Source organism: Rhinoraja longicauda, chromosome 16 (genome assembly GCF_053455715.1).
Source record: "Rhinoraja longicauda isolate Sanriku21f chromosome 16, sRhiLon1.1, whole genome shotgun sequence".
In the NCBI taxonomy this organism is placed as follows: Eukaryota; Metazoa; Chordata; class Chondrichthyes; order Rajiformes; family Arhynchobatidae; genus Rhinoraja; species Rhinoraja longicauda.
This window is the reverse complement of record NC_135968.1, coordinates 6,866,787-6,886,403: the sequence shown is the minus strand read 5'-3', so window position 1 is coordinate 6,886,403 and position 19,617 is coordinate 6,866,787. Positions and strand designations below refer to the sequence as shown.

The following is a 19,617-nucleotide window of genomic DNA, read 5'->3' as shown; positions in this document are numbered from 1 at the left end:
GATCAGCCATGATCACATTGAATGGTGGTGCTGGCTCGAAGGGCCAAATGGCCTCCTCCTGCACCTATTGTCTGTTGAAGCAGAGAGTGATGGTGGAGAGGCTTTGGGTCCACGGCTCGCTCTGGCCGCAGCGCTGGCACCACGGGGCCGGGGTGAGTGGCACCCTCTCCCCTTCCCTGTCCCCCCCTCTACGAGGAACGGGCCCAACGGGACCACTTGGTCGAGTTCTCCCTGTAGCTTTCATTGCCTCCTTTTGGCTTAGTTTAGTTTAGTTTAGTTTTTATTTATTAAAAGAAAGAAAATAAATAATTAGCGGTGCTGGCCCAGCGATCCCCGCGCATTAACACTATCCTACACACACTAGGGACAATTTTTACATTTACCCAGTCAATTAACATATATACCTGTACGTCTTTGGAGTGTGGGAGGAAACCGAAGATCTCGGAGAAAACCCACGCAGGTCACGGGGAGAACGTACAAACTCCGTACAGACGGCGCCCGTAGTCAGGATCGAACCTGAGTCTCCGGCGCTGCATTCGCTGTAAGGCAGCAACTCTACCGCTGCGCCACCGTGAAATTAATAGGAACCTGAGGGGTAACTTTTTTTTTTACACAAAATTGGTGCTGTGTATGGAGCAGGCTGCCAGAGGAGGTAGTTGAGGCAGGTACGGTCGCAACGTTTAAGAAACGTTCAGATGGATGGGACAGGTTTGGAGGGATATAGGCGGGGGCCGCGTGGATATCGGAAGCTCGCAGGCCCCTGGGTGAGGGCCCGACATCGGGAGCTCAGGCAGCAGCAGCGACTTCGCCCGCCCCGAATCGCGGGGCTTGGGTCGGCCCGCCGCGGTCCTTTCACCGTCCGGCGCGGCCTGGAACGTGGCAACTTCAACAGCCCGTCCGCGGGAGAAGACGGCAGGGGAAGAGAAAAGACTTTCTGGCCTCCTGGCACGGTGGCACAGCGGTAGAGTTGCCGCCTTACAGCGAACGCAGCGCCGGAGACTCAGGTTCGATCCTGACCACGGGCGCCGTCTGTACGGAGTTTGTACGTTCTCTCCGTGACCTGGGAGGGATTTCTCCGAGATCTTCGATTTCCTCCCACACTCCAAAGACATACAGGTATGTAGGTTAATTGACTGGGCAAATGTAAAAATTGTCCCTAGTGGGTGTAGGATAGTGTTAGTGTACGGGGATTGCTGGGCGGTGCGGACTCGGTGGGCCGAAGGGCCTGTTTCCGCGCTGTATCTCTAAACCTAATTCTAAATCTTCCATCACAGTGAGGAGGTGACTGGAGGAGACTCACTGTGATGGATGTTTCTTTTTTTTGTTTGTATTTTGTGTTGGTTTGTGGTTGTGTGTGTAATTGCTTATTTTTATTGCTCTTACTGTTGGACTGTGGGTGTTGGAATCTCGTCCAAAGGACTTGGGTTTTTTTTGGATGAGAATAAAGGTAATTCTGATTCTGATTCTGATGTGGGCCAAATGCAGGCGTGGGACTAGCGTGGATGGGACTAGCGTGGATGGGACATGCAGGCTGGTGTGGGCAAAGTCGGGCCGAAGGGACTGTTTCCATGCTGTAAGACTCAATGACACACTTACTGAGGGTGCAACTTGTAGAGGGTCCCGTCCACGCCGACGGTGATCGCCAGGCGCTCCACGCCCCGGTTCTCCCGTATCTTCTCCACCACGGCGGCCATCCCGGCCCCGCACAGCTGGCCGGCCCTCCTGGAGACCGCGCCGCACACCTCCTTCACGATGATACTGTCATCGCACGTGCTGTCCAGGCCCAGGTTCTGCAGGATGGCGCGCACCTGGAGCAGCGCCAGGCGGTCGCTGTGGGCAAGAGGGGACATCGCACGTCAACCCACCTCAGCAGAGCCAAACGTGACAGCCAAACACCCCCCAAGGGAAGCCTGGACACCTTCGGCTCAGTCCGCCTTCCCTCGACCTCTCTGTGTCTCTCCCTCTATCCATGACATCAGTCTGAAGAAGGGCCTCGGCCCGAAACGTCACCCGTTCCTTCTCTCCAGAGATGCTGCCAGTCCCGCTGAGTTACTCCAGCATTTTGCCTCCATCTTTGGCCTAAGAGATCTTCCCCATAGCCAAACATTTCCACTGCCCCTCCCCCTCCCATTCCCACAGTGACCTTTCTGTCCTGGGCCTCCTCCACTGTCAGAGTGAGGACAATAGACAATAGACGCAGGAGGCGGCCATTCGGCCCTTCGAGCCAGCACCGCCATTCAATGTGATCATGGCTGATCATTCTCAATCAGTACCCCGTTCCTGCCTTCTCCCCATACCCCCCTGACTCCGCTATCCTTAAGAGCTCTATCCAGCTCTCTCTTGAAGGCATTCAGAGAATTGGCCTCCACTGCCTTCTGAGGCAGAAAATTCCACAGATTCACAACTCTCTGACTGAATTTTTTTTTCTTCATCTCCGTTCTAAATGGCCTACCCCTTATTCTTAAACTGTGGCCCCTGGTTCTGGACTCCCCCAACATTGGGAACATGTTTCCTGCCTCTAACGTGTCCAACCCCTTGATAATCTTATACGTTTCGATAAGATCCCCTCTCATCCTTCTAAATTCAAGTGTGTACAAGCCTAGTCATAGAAACATAGAAAATAGGTGCAGGAGAAGGCCATTCGGCCCTTCGAGCCTGCACCGCCATTCAATATGATCATGGCTGATCATCCAACTCAGTACCCCGTACCTGCCTTCTCTCCATACCCCCTGATCCCTTTAGCCAGAAGGGCCACCAGTGGCCCAGTCGCTCCAGTCTTTCAACATACGACAGTCCCGCCATTCTGGGAATCAACCTAGTAAACCTACGCTGCACGCCCTCAATAGCAAGAATATCCTTCCTCAAATTTGGAGCCCAAACGCAGATTAGAGGAACAGCGCCTCGTATTTCGCTTGGGCAGCTTACAACCCAGCGGTAAGAATTCTGATTTCTCTAATTTCAATCCCTCTCTCTTCGGCCCTCCCCTGCCTTAAGAATATCCACTGACCTGGCCTCTCCAGAGATGCTGCCTGTCCCGCGCGCTGAGTTACTCCAGCATTTTGTGTCTGGCCTCCAGAAAGTCGGCAACCTACCTTTCAATCTGAGACAGAAACTTTGTCTCAAAGATGCTCCTTGTCTTTAGTCGCTCCGAGATTTGCCCTCGGAACAGGAATCCCCGCCTGGTGAAGTCGATGACCACGTTCCTCACGATCTCTCCCAGGTACATCCCGCTGATCATTTTCTCGTACCTGATTAAGGGCAGAGAGAGCAAAACGTTCCAGCCTTTCACCAACGCTATCAACCCCCAAACCCCCCCAGAGGAGCTGCCAGAGGAGGTAGTTGAGGCCGGGACTATCCCGACTTTTTACCCAGGGTAGGGGAATCGGAAACCAGAGGACATGGCGCAGCGGTAGAGTTGCTGCCTTACAGCGCTGGAGACCCGGGTTCGATCCCGACTACGGGTGCTGGTCTGTACGGAGTTTGCACGCTCCCCCGTGGGTTTTTTCCGAGATCTTCGGTCTCCTCCCACGCTCCAAAGACGTGCAGGTTTTGTAGGTTAATTGGCTTGGTAAATGTAAACATTGTCCCTAGCGGCTATAGGATAGTGTCGATGTGCGGGGTTCGCTGGTCGGCGCGGACCTGGCGGGCTGAAAGGGCCTGTTTCCGCACTATATCTCTAAACTAAACATGGGTTTAAGGTGAGGGAAGGGGAAGATTTAATAGGAAGATTTAGAGGAGTTGAGTATAGGAGCAAAGAAGTCCTTCTGCAGTTGTACAGGGCCCTAGTGAGACCGCACCTGGAGTACTGTGTGCAGTTTTGGTCTCCAAATTTGAGGAAGGATATTCTTGCTATTGAGGGCGTGCAGCGTAGTTTTACTAGGTTAATTCCCGGAATGGCGGGACTGTCATATGTTTAAAGACTGGAGCGACTAGGCTTGTATACACTGGAATTTAGAAGGATGAGAGGAGATCTTATCGAAACGTATAAGATTATTAAGGGGTTGGACACGTTAGAGGCAGGAAACATGTTCCCAATGTTGGGGAAGTCCAGAACCAGGGGCCACAGTTTAAGAATAAGGGGTAGGCCATTTAGAACTGAGACGAGGAAAAACTTTTTCAGTCAGAGGGTTGTGAATCTGTGGAATTCTCTGCCTCAGAAGGCAGTGGAGGCCAATTCTCTGAATGCATTCAAGAGAGAGCTCTTAAGGATAGCGGAGTCAGGGGGTATGGGGAGAAAGCAGGGATAGGGTGCTAATTGAGAATGATCAGCCATGATCACATTGAATGGCGGTGCTGGCTCGAAGGGCCGAATGGCCTCCTCCTGCACCTATTGTCTATTGTCTATTGTTTTTTTTCCCAGAAAGTGGTGGGTGAATGAAACCAGCTGCCGGAGGAGGTAGTTGAGGAGGGACTGTCAAGATGTTTAAGAAACAGTTAGAGACAGGTACACGGACGGGACAGGTTTGGAAACAGAGAAAATAGGTGCAGGAGTAGGCCATTCAGCCCATCGAGCCAGCACTGCCATTCAATGTGATCATGGCTGATCATCCACAATGGGTTATCGGTACTGGTTTGTATTGCTCACATTATTGTAAATAATCGATTAGATTTATTTTTGATTTTAATTTTTTCAAAAAGAGTATAAAACCCACTTTTGCTTCCCTTGGTTGAGCGAGAGGTCGTCCACTGCATTGTCGTATTCGGTCCTGATATCGTCGAGGCAACCGTTGTCCCCGAAGGCTCCCCACTCCATGTTGACGCACATGAGGCCCTCGTCTCCGGGCACCATCTCCGTGTTCCTCGCCTCTTCCATGTAGCACGTGTTGCTGCCCGTCCCTGAACACAGAACACGTCACATCTGCCCAACAGAGGGCCGCAGCACACCGGAAGAAACGTACAAGGCGGGGAATTTTAGTTTCAGAGATGCAGCGCAGAAACAGGCCCACCGGGTCCGCGCCGACCAGCGATCCCCGCACATCGACACTGTCCTACACCCACCGGGGACAGATTTCTACATCTACCGAGCCAATTGACCTACAGACCTGCACGCCTTTGGAGTGTGGGAGGAAACCGAAGGTCTCGGAGAAAACCCACGCGGGCCGCACGGGGGGAACGTACAAACTCCGTACAGACGGCGCCCGCGGTCAGGATTGGACCCGGGGTCTCCGGCGCTGCATTCGCTGTAAGGCAGCGACTCTACCGCTGCGCCACCGTGGCCGCACATTGCCCCGACGAGGGGTGGTCTTACAGAGGGGGGCAAAATCATAAGTGGAATAGATCGGGTGAATTGAGACGATGGGGGAAGAACAATGGAGGAGAACAACAATGGAGGACCCGGTGTGATGGGACCGCCGTGGGGGGGGGGGGGAGAAGATCATTGGGGTCCTGGCGTTGGGGGGGGCGCTGTGGGGGGGGGCGCAGCGGTAGAGTTCCTGCCTTACAGCGCCAGAGACCCGGTTTCCATCCCGACTACGTTTGCTGTCTGTACGGAGTTTGCACGTTCTCCCCGCGTGGGTTTTCTCCGAGATCCTCGGTTTCCTCGCACACTCCAAATACGTGCAGGTATGTGGGTTAATCGGCTTGGTGCCAGCGTAAGTTATCCCTAGTGCGTGTAGGATAGTGTTAGTGTGCGGGGATCGCTGGTCGGCCTGGACTCGGTGGGCCGAAGGGCCTGTGTCCGCGCTGTGTCTCTAAAACAAAAAAAACAACGGAGGACCCGGCGAGGGGGGGACCGCCGTGGGTGGGGGTGGGGGGGGGAGAATAAAGGGGGACCTGGCGCGGACACAAGTTCACGTGATAGCGGTAGAATTAGGCCATTCGGCCCATCGGCTCTACTCCGCCATTCAATCATGGCTGATCTCTGCCTCCCAATCCCATTCTCCTGCCTTCTCCACATCACCCTTGACGCCAGTTCTCCTCAAGAATTTGTCCACCTCTGCCTTCAAAGATACTGCTTACACCTTTGGCAACTTTGTCAGCACCCTTTATAGACAATAGACAGTAGGCCATTCGGCCCTTCGAGCCAGCACCGGCATTCTAAGTGATCGTGGCTGATCATTCTCAATCAGTACCCCGTTCCTGCCTTCTCCCCATACCCCCTGACTCCGCTATCCTTAAGAGCTCCATCCAGCTCTCTCTTGAATGCATTCAGAGAATTGGCCTCCACTGCCTTCTGAGGCAGAGAATTCCACAGATTCACAACTCTCGGACTGAAAAGGTTTTTCCTCATCTCCGTTCTAAATGGCCTACCCCTTATTCTTAAACTGTGGCCCCTGGTTCTGGACTCCCCCAACATTGGGAACATGTTTCCTGCCTCTAACGTGTCCAACCCCTTAATAATCTTATACGTTTCGATAAGATCCCCTCTCATCCTTCTAAATTCAAGTGTATACAAGCCTAGCCGCTCCTAGTGGCGGCCATTTTGCATACCCCGAGTATGCAAGCCAAGAATATCCCTGTGGCTTGTCACATGTGACAATGAGCTGTTCATCCGTTCATTCATAAAGTTTAGATGCGGGGGAATCGAGAACCAGGGGACGTAGGTTTAAGGCGAGGGGGGGGAAGGTTTAATGGGAACCGAATGGGAGTGAATGGGATTAGTCTGGATGAATGGATGGATGAGGGAGGATGAGGGGTGATCTCACAAGAGGTGTAGAAAATCATAAGTGGAATAGATCAGGTGATAGAAGGCGGCACGGTGGCGCAGCGGTAGAGTTGCTGCCTTACAGCGAATGCAGCGCCGGAGACTCAGGTTCGATCCCGACTACGGGCGCCGTCTGTACGGAGTTTGTACGTTCTCCCCGTGACCTGCGTGGGTTTTCTCCGAGATCTTCGGTTTCCTCCCACACTCCAAAGACGTACAAGTATGTAGGTTAATTGGCTGGGCAAATGTAAAAATTGTCCCTAGTGGGTGTAGGATAGTGTTAGTGTGCGGGGATCGCTGGGTGGCGCGGACCCGGTGGGCCGAAGGGCCTGTTTCCACGCTGTATCTCTAAATCTAAATCTAAATCTTCCATCACAGTGAGGAGGTGACTGGAGGAGACCCACTGTGATGGATGTTTCTTTTTTTTGTTGTTTTTTGTGTTGGTTTGTGGTTGTGTGTGTAATTGCGCCTGTTGGTGGCAAATGCTGGCTTACCAAGGAAAGACACGAGAACGTTGCCAGGACTCGAGGGTCTGAGCTGTGGGGAGAGGATCGGCAGGCAGGGACTCTATTCTTTGGAGCGCAGGAGGATACGGTGTATATAGTAGTGCAGAAAATCGAGAGGAATAGACAGGGGGAATGCGCAGAGCCTTTTGCCTGGAGTCGGGGAATCGAGAACCAGAGGGCACAGGTTTAAGGTGAGGGGGGAAAGATTTAATAGGAACCTCAGGGTACATTTTTAACATAAAGGGTGGTAGGTATAGGGTACGAGCTGCTGGAGGAGGTAGTTGAGGCAGGTTCTGTTGCAACCTTTAAAAGAAACGTTGAGACAGGGTACATGGATAGGATAGGTTTAGAGGGATATGGGCCAAATGTCAGCAGTGTTGGTGGGACATGTGGGTCGGCATGGGCACGTTGGGCCGAAAGGCCTGTTTCCATGCCGTTTGTCTTCGTGAGCATCACACCATTGAAACAGGGCCCTTCGGCCCAACATGCCCACGATGACAGAGATGCCTGTATGAGCATCTGAATCGACACTTTCGGGGAATCATGCACCTGGAACTTTCTCTCCCACAAAACTCTCCAACGCTCTACCACTGACCGCGTGCAAGTCCTGTGCAAGTTTGACATTCCAACTACGCACACCGACCGGCTGGAAACGTTGCAATCTTTTAACGCAGTCTTTCCTCTCTCTCTCCCTCCCCCCAAGATGCTGACTGTCCAGCCGAGTATTTCTAGTAGTTTCGCTTTTTATTTCACTTCCAAGCCCCTGGTGATTTGCTGTGCCTACACGGGCCGAACACACAACAAACAGGCTGCAAACATTCATTAACACCTGCCCCAGGAGAATACTAAACACCTGGAGGAGAGACAAAGTAAGCAACGTGGACCTGTGGAAAAGACCCCATTGACGTACAGGACCCCATTGACGTACAAATTCGAAAGAGAAAATGGAGTCAGATTGGACACACCCTCAGAAAACCTGCCACAAACATCACCCGACAAGCCCTGAAATGGAAGCCCCAAGGTCTCCCCAGGAACAGCTGGAGAAGAGGTGTCCAGGCAGAAATGTCTGGGAGTTGGCTGAACTGGGGAGATCTCGAAAGAACCGCCAGCAACCGAGTGAGGTGGAGGACATTTGTCAATGGCCTTGACATTGGTCAATAAGCCCAATGGCAAAGGGCTTAAGAAGAAGAAACGGGCCAAATGCAGAATTGGTTGACAATATTTTACTCACCGACGATCATACCCACTTCACACCGAGGGTCTTCATAGGCACAGGTCATCATTGTCCCGACCGTGTCGTTCACAATGGACACAATATCCAGATCAAACTCCTGGATGGGAAAGGAATCGCAAAGAGTTTTTACGAGGACGTTGCCAGGACTAGAGGGTGTGAGCTACCGGGAGAGGTTGAGCAGGCTGGGTCTCTACTCCGTGGAGCGTAGGAGGATGAGGGGAGATCTTACAGAGGTGTACAAAATCATGAGAGGGATAGATCGGGTAGACGCACAGAGTCTCTTGCCCAGAGTAGGGCAATCGAGGACCAGAGGACAAAGGTTCAAGGTGAAGGGGAAAAGATTTAGTAGGAATCCGAGGGGTAACTTTTTCACACAGAGGGTGGTGGGTGTGTGGAACAAGCTGCCAGAGGAGGTAGTTGAGGCTGGGACTATCCCATCATTTAAGAAACAATCGGACAGGTACATGGATAGGACAAGTTTGGAGGGTTATGGACCAAGCGCAGGCAAGTGGGACTAAGGTAGCTGGGACATTGTTGGCCGGTGTGGGCGAGTTGGGCCGAGGGGCCTGTTTCCACACTGTCTCAATCTATGACTCTATGACTAGTCATTTGGAGATCATGGGATTCCGCCCTGCTGCAGTAGGTTATAGACAATAGGTGCAGGAGGAGGCCATTCGGCCCTTCGAGCCAGCGCCACCATTCAATGTGATCATGGCTGATCATTCTCAATCAGTACCCCGTTCCTGCTTTCTCCCCATACCCCCTGACTCCGCTATCCTTAAGAGCTCTATCTAGCTCTCTCTTGAATGCATTCAGAGAATTGGCCTCCACTGCCTTCTGAGGCAGTGAATTCCACAGATTTACAACTCTCTGACTGAAAAAGGTTTTTACTCATCTCTGTTCTAAATGGCCTACCCTTTATCATTTAGAGTCATCGAGCCGCACAGCACGGAGACAGGCCCTTCTGCCCAACATCTGCCGGGACGTCGTGATAGTACCTGCCTCAACTACCTCCTCCGGCAGCTCGTCCCATTCACCCGCCACCCTCTGTGTAAAATAAAAAAGTTGCCCCTCGGGTTCCTATTAAAACCTCTCCATCCTTCTCCTTGAACCTTTGTCCTCTGGTTATCGATTTCCCTACTCTGGGTAAAAAACGGTGCATATCTCTACATGAATATCACTAAATTATATCAGTTGAATATGTACAGCAAGGAGAAAGCATTGGAGATTCGTGGTACAGGATGAGGAAAGATATGATAGGCATCAACGTAAAAGAACAGTCTGATTGAACTATTTCTCAGCTGTTTATTCTATTTGACTGTGCACTGTTACAGTACATTACATACGCCAATGATTAACTTGTGCTCGGATCTACAATATTATGTTCATTTAAGAAGGTTTTTTTACATAGCTTTTGCCAGGACCTGAGGGCCTGAGCTGCAGGGAGAGTTTGGGCAGAGTGGGACTCTATTCCTTGGAGCCCAGAAGGATGAGGGCTGATTTTACAGAGGTGCATAAGTTCATGAGGGGAATAGATCGGGTGGATGCACAGATGGGGGTTTTTTTTTGGTTGATTCGTACAGGTGTCAGGGGGTTAAGGGGAGAAGGCAGGAGAATGGGGTTGAGAGAGAAAGGCAGATCAGCCACGATTGAACGGCGGAGTAGTCTTGGTGGGCCGAATGGCCTGATTCTGCTCCTAGAACTTTTACCCAGAATAGGAAAATCAAGGACCAGGGCACGTAGGCTTAAGGTGAGAGGGGAAAGATTTAATAGGAACCCGAGGGGCGACCTTTTCACACATATAGAAAGCTCTGTGGAAAGAGCTGCCAGAGGAGGTAGTTGAGGCAGGAGCTACAACAACATTTGAAACAACATTCCGGCTTGTACTCGCTGGAATTTAGAAGATTGAGGGGGGATCTTATAGAAACTTACAAAAGTCTTAAGGGATTGGACAGGCTAGACGCAGGAAGATTGTTCCCGATGTTGGGGAAGTCCAGAACAAGGGGTCACAGTTTAAGGATAAGGGGGAAGTCTTTTAGGACCGAGACGAGAAAGTTTTTTTTCACACACAGAGTGGTGAATCTGTGGAATTCTCTGCCACAGAAGGTAGTTGAGGCCAGTTCATTGGCTATATTTAAGAGGGAGTTAGATGTGGCCCTTGTGGCTAAAGGGATCAGGGGGTATGGAGAGAAGGCTGGTACGGGATACTGAGTTGGATGATCAGCCATGGTCATATTGAATGGCGGTGCAGGCTCGAAGGGCCGAATGACCTACTCCTGCACCTATTTTTCTGTTTCTATGTTTCTATGAAAGACACTTGGACAGGAATGTGGATGGGAAAGGTTCTTGGTCCTCCAAAATATTCCAAATGGAATTTAAACTGGAGGTGGCGGAGTATGGACTTAAGCAAGAAGGGCTTCTTGGAGAAGAGCTGCCTTAAATGTAGTCACGTCTGGTTGAATAACTATAGTAGGGTGAAGGCTATTCCATGCTTTAATTGTGCGAGGGACGAATGAATTGCTGTACACATCTGTCTTGATAGCTGGTATCTCAAATTGAATCGAATGCCCTCGTCCACTGCTGATAGCTTTGTGTTTGGTGCAGATGTGGTCATCTATGTCGAGCTGACCATTTAACATTTTGTAAAAACAGGTCAAACGGCGGGCTTTATGTCTGTCTTGGATACTGTCAGTCTTAAATACTGGGGAGTCCACATCACAGAGGATCTGACATGGGCAACGCACATTGCCGCACTGGTGGGTAAGGCAAAGCAGCGCCTTTACCACCTTAGACAGCTGAGGAAATTCAGAGTGTCTCTGAGGATCCTTCATTGCTTCTACTCTGGGGCTGTAGACAGCATCCTGTCTGGCAACATTACAGTCTGGTTTGGGAACAGCTCTGCCCAGGACAGGATGGCCCTGCAGAGAGTAGTGCGTTCGGCAGAACGCACCATGGGAACTACACTCGTCCCCCTGCAGGACCTATACATCAGGAGATGCAGATCCAGAGCAAGCAAGATCATGAGGGACCCCTACCACCCCAGCAACGGACTGTTCCAGATGCTACGGTCAGGCAAACGCCTCCGCTGTCACGCTGTGAAAACGGAGAGGATGAGACGGAGTTTCTTCCCACAGGCCATCAGGACTGTCAACTATTATAACTCCAGGGACTAAATTTTGTCTTCTCTATATTAACTTTATTAACTTTATTTATATGCTGTAACTGTAATTCTTTTTTGTGCACAATCCGCAGGCATTGCCACTTTCATTTCACTGCACATCGGGTATGTGTATGTGACAAATAAACTTGACTTGACTTGACTTGGAGAGTGTTCTAAATCCCAATGAATTTAGAAGTTCGGTAACACTCGCTTCTCTCTCATAGATATTTGTAACTAAACGAGCTGCCTGCCTTTGGACACGTTCGATGGAAGAAATGTTTTTAATTGCGTGTGGGTCCCAAGCTGCAACTGTGTAGTCCAAATGTGGTCTAACAAGGGTGAAGTATAATGTCTCCTTGATAGAAGTTGAACAATGATAAACGTCGCCTGTTGCTTTCACCGTTCAGAGGGATAGGGGCCAAACACGGGCAGGTGGGACTAGTGTGGATGGGGCATTTTGGTCGGCAAGGGCAAGTTGGGCCGAAGGGCCTGTTTCGGTGCTGCGTGACTTTGTGACTCTTTACAGGAATGGAAGTATAAATGAACGAAGGAGCACCGATTGGAACTTGTTAACTTACGTCCCTCCTTTTGATGGCGTCTCGTAGCATGGTGACCACATCCTCTCCCTCACAATCTGTTGCCTTGAAGCCTTTAGTCCATTTAAGAAGAATGCCCTGAGAGAGACAAAGAGAAATCAAGTTATCGTTTCACCGTTAACGTAAAAATTAATTTCAAAGGAGAAAAGAAAGAGCCCAGTTCTGTTCAGTTTCGTTTATTGTCACGTGAACGGTGAAACGTTTTTGTTGCGTGCTACCCAGTCAGTAGAGAGACAATACACGATGACAATCGGGCCATTTACAGTGTGTAGATACATGATAAGGGAATAACGTTTAGTGCAAGGTAAAGCCGGCAAAGTCCGATCAAGGATAGTCCGAGGGTCACCAATGAGGTAGATAGTAGTTCAGCACCACTCTCTGGTTTAGTGTTCGAGATACAGCGCGGAAACAGGCCCTTTCAGCCCACTGGGTCCGCGCCGACCAGCGATCCCCGCACATTAACACTATCCTGCACCCACTAGGGACAATTGTTACATTTACCAAACCAATTAACCTACAAACCTGCACGCCTTTAGAGTGTGGGAGGGAACCGAAGATCTCGGAGGAAACCCACGCAGGTCACGGGGAGAACGTGCAAACTCCGTACAGACGGCGCCCGTAGTCGGTATCGAACCCGGGTTTCTGGCGCTGCGTTCGCTGTAAGGCAGCAACTTTACCGCTGCGCCACCATGGCCGCCCTTTTTGGTTGTGGTAGGATGGTTCAGTTGGGAGGTGGGTGGTAGATACATAGAAAGATCCTCTGCAATCAACATTGTGTTGTCCATGGGCGATCTTGGTGGGAAGGGCACTGGGTGAACTGAGGGGCAGTATGAACGAGTGATTAGGACAAGGGCTATGATTAGGAAGCACAAAACGAACCGGGAGAAGAATGGGGATAGTTTGAGAGTTTAGAGATACAGCACGGAAACAGGCCCTTTAGCCCAGTGAGTCCACGCCGACCATCGATCAGCCAACAGTTTAGTCTATTGTCATGTGCACTGAGGTACATCAAAAAGCTTTTTTGTTGTGTGCTACCCAGTCTTGTATACAAGCGACTAGGCTTGTATACACTGGAATTTAGAAGGATGAGAGGGGATCTTATCGAAACGTATAAGATTATTAAGGGGTTGGACACGTTAGAGGCAGGAAACATGTTCCCAATGTTGGGGGAGTCCAGAACCAGGGGCCACAGTTTAAGAATAAGGGGTAGGCCATTTAGAACAGAGATGAGGAAAAACTTTTTCACTCAGAGTTGTGAATCTGTGGAATTCTCCGCCTCAGAAGGCAGTGGATGCCAATTCTCTGAATGCATTCAAGAGAGAGCTGGATAGAGCTCTTAAGGATAGCAGAGTCAGGGGGTATGGGGAGAAGGCAGGAACGGGGTACTGATTGAGAATGATCAGCCATGATCACATTGAATGGCGGTGCTGGCTCGAAGGGCCGAATGGCCTCCTCCTGCACCTATTGTCCAATGATTACAATCAAGCCATCCACACATGATAAAGGGAAGATAGACACAAAATGCTGGAGTAACTCAGTGGGACGGGCAGCATCTGCGGAGAACAGGAACGGGTAATGTTTCGGACTGAAGAAGGGTCTCGACCTGAAACGTCACCCATTCCTCCCCCCCTCCCCCCCCCCCCCCCCCCCCCCCCCAGAGATGCTGCCTGTTACGCTGAGTTACTCCAGCATTTTGTGTCTATCTTCGGTTTTAAACTACCATCTGCAGTTCCTTCCTACACATGGTGAAGGGAATATCGTTTAGTGCATGATAAAGTCCAATTCAAGGGATCCGGGTTCCATCCCGACTACGGGCGCTGTCAGTGCGGAGTTTGCGTGTCCTCACTTTGACCGCGTGGGCTTTCTCCGGGTGACCCGGTTTCCCCCCCCCGCACTCCGAAGATGTACAGGTTTGTAGATTAGTTGGCTTTGGTAAAACTGTAAATTGTCCCTCGTATGGAGGACAGTGCCAGTGTACGGGGGTGACCGTTGGTCGGCGCCGACTCGGTGCGTCGAAGGGTCTGCTTCTGCACTGTATCTCTGATTTGTTTAGCACCTTGCTCCATCGGGAATGTTACAGGGGAATGACATCATTTGATGCACGTCTGGTGAGCAAATCCCACCAGATGTGGAGGCAAAGGCTCACGACTCAATGCCCGGACGTTTGGACTGACAAGCGGCTGGTTTTTTTAAGCATTACTACATCGTTAAATTCGTCCACGACAAAATTAACTACCTAAATACGCCACCCGTGAGCAGTTTTGGGCCCCATACCCGAGGAAGGATGTGCTGGCGTGGGAGAGGATCCAGAGGAGGTTTACGAGAATGATCCCAGGAATGATTGGGTTAACTTATGATCAGATGAGTGTTTGACGGCACTGGGCCTGTACTCGCTGGAGCTTAGAAGGATGAGCGGGGGACCTCATTGAAGCTTACCAAATAGTGAAAGGCCTGGGTAGAGTGGATGTGGAGAGGATGTTTTGGCCAGTGGGAGAGTCTAGGACCAGAGGGCACAGCCTCAGAATTAAAGGATGTACCTTTAGGAAGGAGATGAGGAGGAATTTCTTTAGCCGGAGGGTGGTGAATCTGTGGGATTCATTGCCACAGAGGGCTGTGGAGGCCAAGTCGATGTTTATTTTTAAGGCGGAGATGGGACAGATTCGTGATTAGTGCGGGTGTCAGGGGTTATGGGGAGATGGCAGGAGAATGGGGTTGAGAGGGAGAGAAAGATCAGCCTCGATTGAGTATAAGAAAATAACTGCAGATGCTGGTACAAATCAAAGGTATTTATTCACAAAATGCTGGAGTAACTCAGCAGGTCAGGCAGCATCTCAGGAGAGAAGGAATGGGTGACGTTTCGGGTCGAGACTGAGGTCTGAAGAAAGGTCTCGACCCGAAACGTCACCCATTCCTTCTCTCCCGAGATGCTGCCTGACCTGCTGAGTTACTCCAGCATTTTGTGAATTAATAGCCTCGATTGAGTGGCAGAGGGGACCTGATGAGCCACATGGCCTAATTCTGCTCCTGGAACTTAGGAACTTATAAATCCGAGGCTACATGGTTCGGAGGGATATGGACCAAGCGCAGTCAGGTGGGACTAGTGTAGCTGGGACCTTGTTGGCCGGTGTGGTCAAGTTGGGCCGCAGGGGCCTGTTTTCACACAGTATCACTCTATGACTCCACGCTTCAGTACGTCCGCACGAGAGTGAACCACGGCGCGTGTATTTTTTCGTTCACTTGCCTCGTCCAAACTCTTCTGTTCGCATGGAAAGGAAAAGGTGAAGCCGAGCGGAAGTCGAGCGCCTTTCATGCCCATGTAGTCGAGGAAGTCCGAGATGCAGTGGACGATGTGGTCAAAGAGCTGGAAATGAGCAGAAAGAATCACACATCGAAACACAGACAATAGGTGCAGGAGTGGGCCATTCGGCCCTTCCAGCCAGCACCGCCATTCAATGTGACGATCAGTCTGAAGAGACAATAGACAACAGGTGCAGGAGGAGGCCATTCGGCCCTTCCAGCCAGCACCGCCATCCAATGTGATCATGGCTGATCATTCTCAATCAGTACCCCGTTCCTGCCTTCTCCCCATACCCCCTGACTCCGCTATCCTTAAGAGCTCTATCCAGCTCTCTCTCGACCCGAAAAGTCACCCTGAGATGCTGCCTGACCTGCTGAGTTACTCCAGCATTTTGTCAATAAATACCTTCGATTTGTACCAGCATCTGCAGTTATTTTCTTACACTAATATGATCATGGCTGATCACCCAAAATCAGTACCCCGTTCCTGCTTTCTCCCCAATATCCCTCGATTCCATATCTAACTCTCTCTTGAAAACATCCAGTGAATCGGCCTCCGCTGCCTTTTGTGGCAGAGAATCCCACAGATTCACAACTCTCTGGGTCTCAGTCCTAAATGGTCGACCCCTTATTCTCAAACTGTGGCCCCCTGGTTCTGGACTCCCCCAACGGTCACTATCAGTAGCTAGCTCAGCACATATTCAGCACGATACCCCTCCAGTTTAAACCGGCATCTGCAGATCCTTCCTCGAGTTTAGTTTTGGTTTAGTTTAGAGATACAGCGCGGAAACGGGCTCTTCGGCCCACCGAGTCCGCGCCGACCAGCGATCCCATCACGCATTAACACTCCCCGACACACACTAGGGGCAATTTAACATTTATACCAAGCCAATTAATATACAATCCTGTACATCTTCGGTGTGTGGGAGGAAACCGGAGCTCCCGGAGAAAACCTACGCAGGTCACGGGGAGAAAGTACAAACTCCGCTCAGACAAGCACCTGTAGTCGGGATATCGAACCCAGGTAACTGGTGCTGTAAGGCAGCAACTCTACCGCTGCGCCACCGTGCCATCCTTCTGCCGAAGCAGCTTGGGTTTATTTTTGAGATTAAGTAAGAACAAAACTTAATTCAGAGATCGGGTCGATGCACAGAGTCTTTTACCCAGAGTTGTAGGAATCAAGAACTAGAGGACATAGGTTCTTGGTGAGGGATGGGGAAGATTTCATAGGAAGCCGAGAGGCAACTTTTTTTACACAAAGGGTGGTGGGTGAATGAAAGGCGCTGTTGGAGGAGGTAGTTTGAGGCAGGCACTGTCAAGACGTTTAAAAAACATTCAGACAGTTACAGGGATAGGACAGGCTTAGAGGGATTATGGGCCAAACGCAGGCAGGTGGGAGGACGTGTGTAGATGGCACATGTTGGTCAGCGTGGGCAAATCGGGCCAAAGGGCCGGTTTCCACACATGTATGACTCGATGACCCGGGTTCGATCCTGACCTCGGGTGCTGTCTGCGTGGAGTTTGCACGTTCTCCCTGTGACTGCGTGGGGTTCCTCCGGGTGCTCCGGTTTCCTCCCCACATCCCAAACACGTGCGAGTTTGTAGGTTGATCGGCCACTCGGCCCTTCGAGCCAGCACCTTAGTGTGTGGGGAGTGGATGAGAAAGTAAGATAGCACAGAGAACTAGTGTGAACGGGTGATCGACGGTCCGTGTGGACTCGGTCGGCCGATGGGGCCTGTTTCCACGCTGTATCTCTAAAGTAAACTAAACCGTTTGGTCAGATCCTGCTGAGAGAGCAGTTTCGTGTTTCAGCTAATGGGATATTAATCTCGAATCTAAATGCAGGATCACTCAACGGAGGCAGTTTAGGCTGAATGATGTTTACATTGTGATACGGGGCCAGTTACAGGCACAAGGAGCTTCTCACTGCTGTTTATCAGCCCGATGAAGGCCGCCTGTTCTCTGTTCAAAGCTCCACACATGCCAATCCCTATAGACTTTAGAGATACAGCACGGAAACAGGCCATTCAACCCACCGAGTCAACGCCGACCAGCGATCACCCCCCACACTAGCACTATCCTACACACTAGGGACAATAGGGGCAGGAGTAGGCCATTCGGCCCTTCGAGCCAGCACCACCATTCAACGTGATCATGGCTGATCATTCTTATGAGTTTACTGAAGCCAATTGACCTACAAACCTGTGCGCCTTCACAGTGTTGGAGGAAGCCGGAGCACCCGGAGAAAACCCACGCCGGGGTCACGGGGAAAACGTACAAACTCCGTACAGACAGCACCCGTAGTCGGCATCGACCCTGGGTCTCTGGCGCCGTGAGGCAGCAACTCTACCGCTGCGCCACCGCCCCGCCCTCGTACCTACTGTCCAAGACTATCCACCAACCGGTAAGACAGAAGCAGCAGGACTTCTACGCTACGATAGGACTTTTATTTATCCCAGGAGAGAGATCTGTCTGCCAACAGTCATAAAACCGTGAATACGTGAAATATGAAATTAAAATGGTGAGTGGAAAGTCCAGGATTGGGGAATGTGCAAAGATTGGGGAGGAGTTTTGGGGGGGGGGGGTGGAAGGGGAGTCAGTCTACCCCAAAGAAACTAGAGGAACAAGATGGACCACACAGTTGAAATCGACTATACTGAAGTGTAGTACGCAAAGGAGCCATTTTAGTAGGCAAAACCCGCCCTTCGCTATGCCTCTCGCAGTGTAATCAGTGTTTGTGGGAACAGTGCGTGTGATGATACCATTAAAATGCAGAATATATCTCATCTATCAATTCACAGATTTTTATTATTTTTCTTTATTCAATGTTTCTGCAAGTTTCTGCCTACTAAAATGGCGCCGTGACATACAAGGTATTTTAGCCTCGAGTGGTCTATCTTGTTCCTCTAGTATCTTTGGTCTACCCCACGACAGGAGGGGGGGGGGGGAGTTTTACAGTTTGATGGCCACAGGGAAGAAGGATCTCCTGTGGCGTTCTGTGCTGCATCTCAGTGGAACCAGTCTGTTGCTGAAGGTGCTCCTCAGGTTAACCGGTGTGTAGAAACATAGAAAATAGGTGCAGGAGTAGGCCATTTGGCCCTTCGAGCCTGCACCGCCATTCAATATGATCATGGCTGATCATCCAACTCAGTACCCCGTACCTGCCTTCTCTCCATACCCCCTGATCCCTTTAGCCACAAGGGCCACATCTAACTCCCTCTTAAATATAGCCAATGAACTGGCCTCAACTACCTTCTGTGGCAGAGAATTCCACAGATTCACCACTCTCTGGGTGAAACAAAACTTTCTCATCTCGGTCCTAAAAGACTTCCCCCTTATCCTTAAACTGTGACCCCTTGTTCTGGACTTCCCCAACATCGGGAACAATCTTCCTGCATCTAGTCTGTCCAACCCCTTAAGAATTTTGTAAGTTTCTATAAGATCCCCCCTCAATCTTCGAAATTCCAGCGAGTACAAGCCGAGTCTATCCAGTCTTTCTTCATATGAAAGTCCTGCCATCCCAGGAATCAATCTGGTGAACCTTCTCTGTGCTCCCTCTATGGCAAGAATGTCTTTCCTCAGATTAGGAGACCAAAACTGTACGCAATACTCCAGGTGTGGTCTCACCAATGCCCTGTACAACTGCAGCAGAACCTCCCTGCTCCTATACTCAAATCCCGTCACGGAGGGGGGTGAGCTGTATTGTCCAGGACCACCTCCAATCCATCCTTCAGCAAGCCCGCCGGCTATTCAAAATCGCTCACCGGAGGCAGCATTGCTCGCAAAGGCGGAGATAAATAAACCGAGTGGCCATCGGCGATAAGGGATTTGAATTTGGTAAGAATGTTAAGAAGATTTACAGCGATGTTGCCAGGACTTGAGGGTCTGAGCTGCAAGGGGGAAAGTCGGGCAGGAGGGGATTTTCGAACTTGGTGCACAGGAGGCTGAGGGGCGACCCTTACAGAGATGCACAAGATCATGAGGGGAATTGATAGGGGGATTGCACGCTCTTTTACCCAGAGCATGCGGAATCAGGATCCAGAGGACTTAGGTTTAAGGTGAGAAAGGAAAGATTTCATGGGAATCGGCACGGATGGCGCAGCGGTAGAGTTGCTGCCTCACGGCGCCAGAGACCCGGGTTCGATCCTAACTATAGGTGCTTCTGTGCGGAGTTTGCACG

The 19,617-nt window shown here is 50.8% G+C and overlaps 1 protein-coding gene across 1 annotated transcript in view; it reads right to left on the bottom strand.

Moving 5' to 3' along the window:
• The window catches only part of hk1 (hexokinase 1), a 59,535-nt gene that overhangs the window by 2,053 nt on the left and 37,865 nt on the right, over positions 1-19,617 (bottom strand). Inside the window, exons 11-16 of the mRNA XM_078413119.1 lie at positions 15,381-15,500; positions 12,122-12,217; positions 8,381-8,480; positions 4,653-4,836; positions 3,093-3,248; positions 1,597-1,830 (exon numbers count right to left, since the gene is read on the bottom strand). Coding sequence (XP_078269245.1) covers positions 1,597-1,830; positions 3,093-3,248; positions 4,653-4,836; positions 8,381-8,480; positions 12,122-12,217; positions 15,381-15,500 — 890 coding nt within the window. The remainder of the gene's footprint in view (positions 1-1,596; positions 1,831-3,092; positions 3,249-4,652; positions 4,837-8,380; positions 8,481-12,121; positions 12,218-15,380; positions 15,501-19,617) is intronic.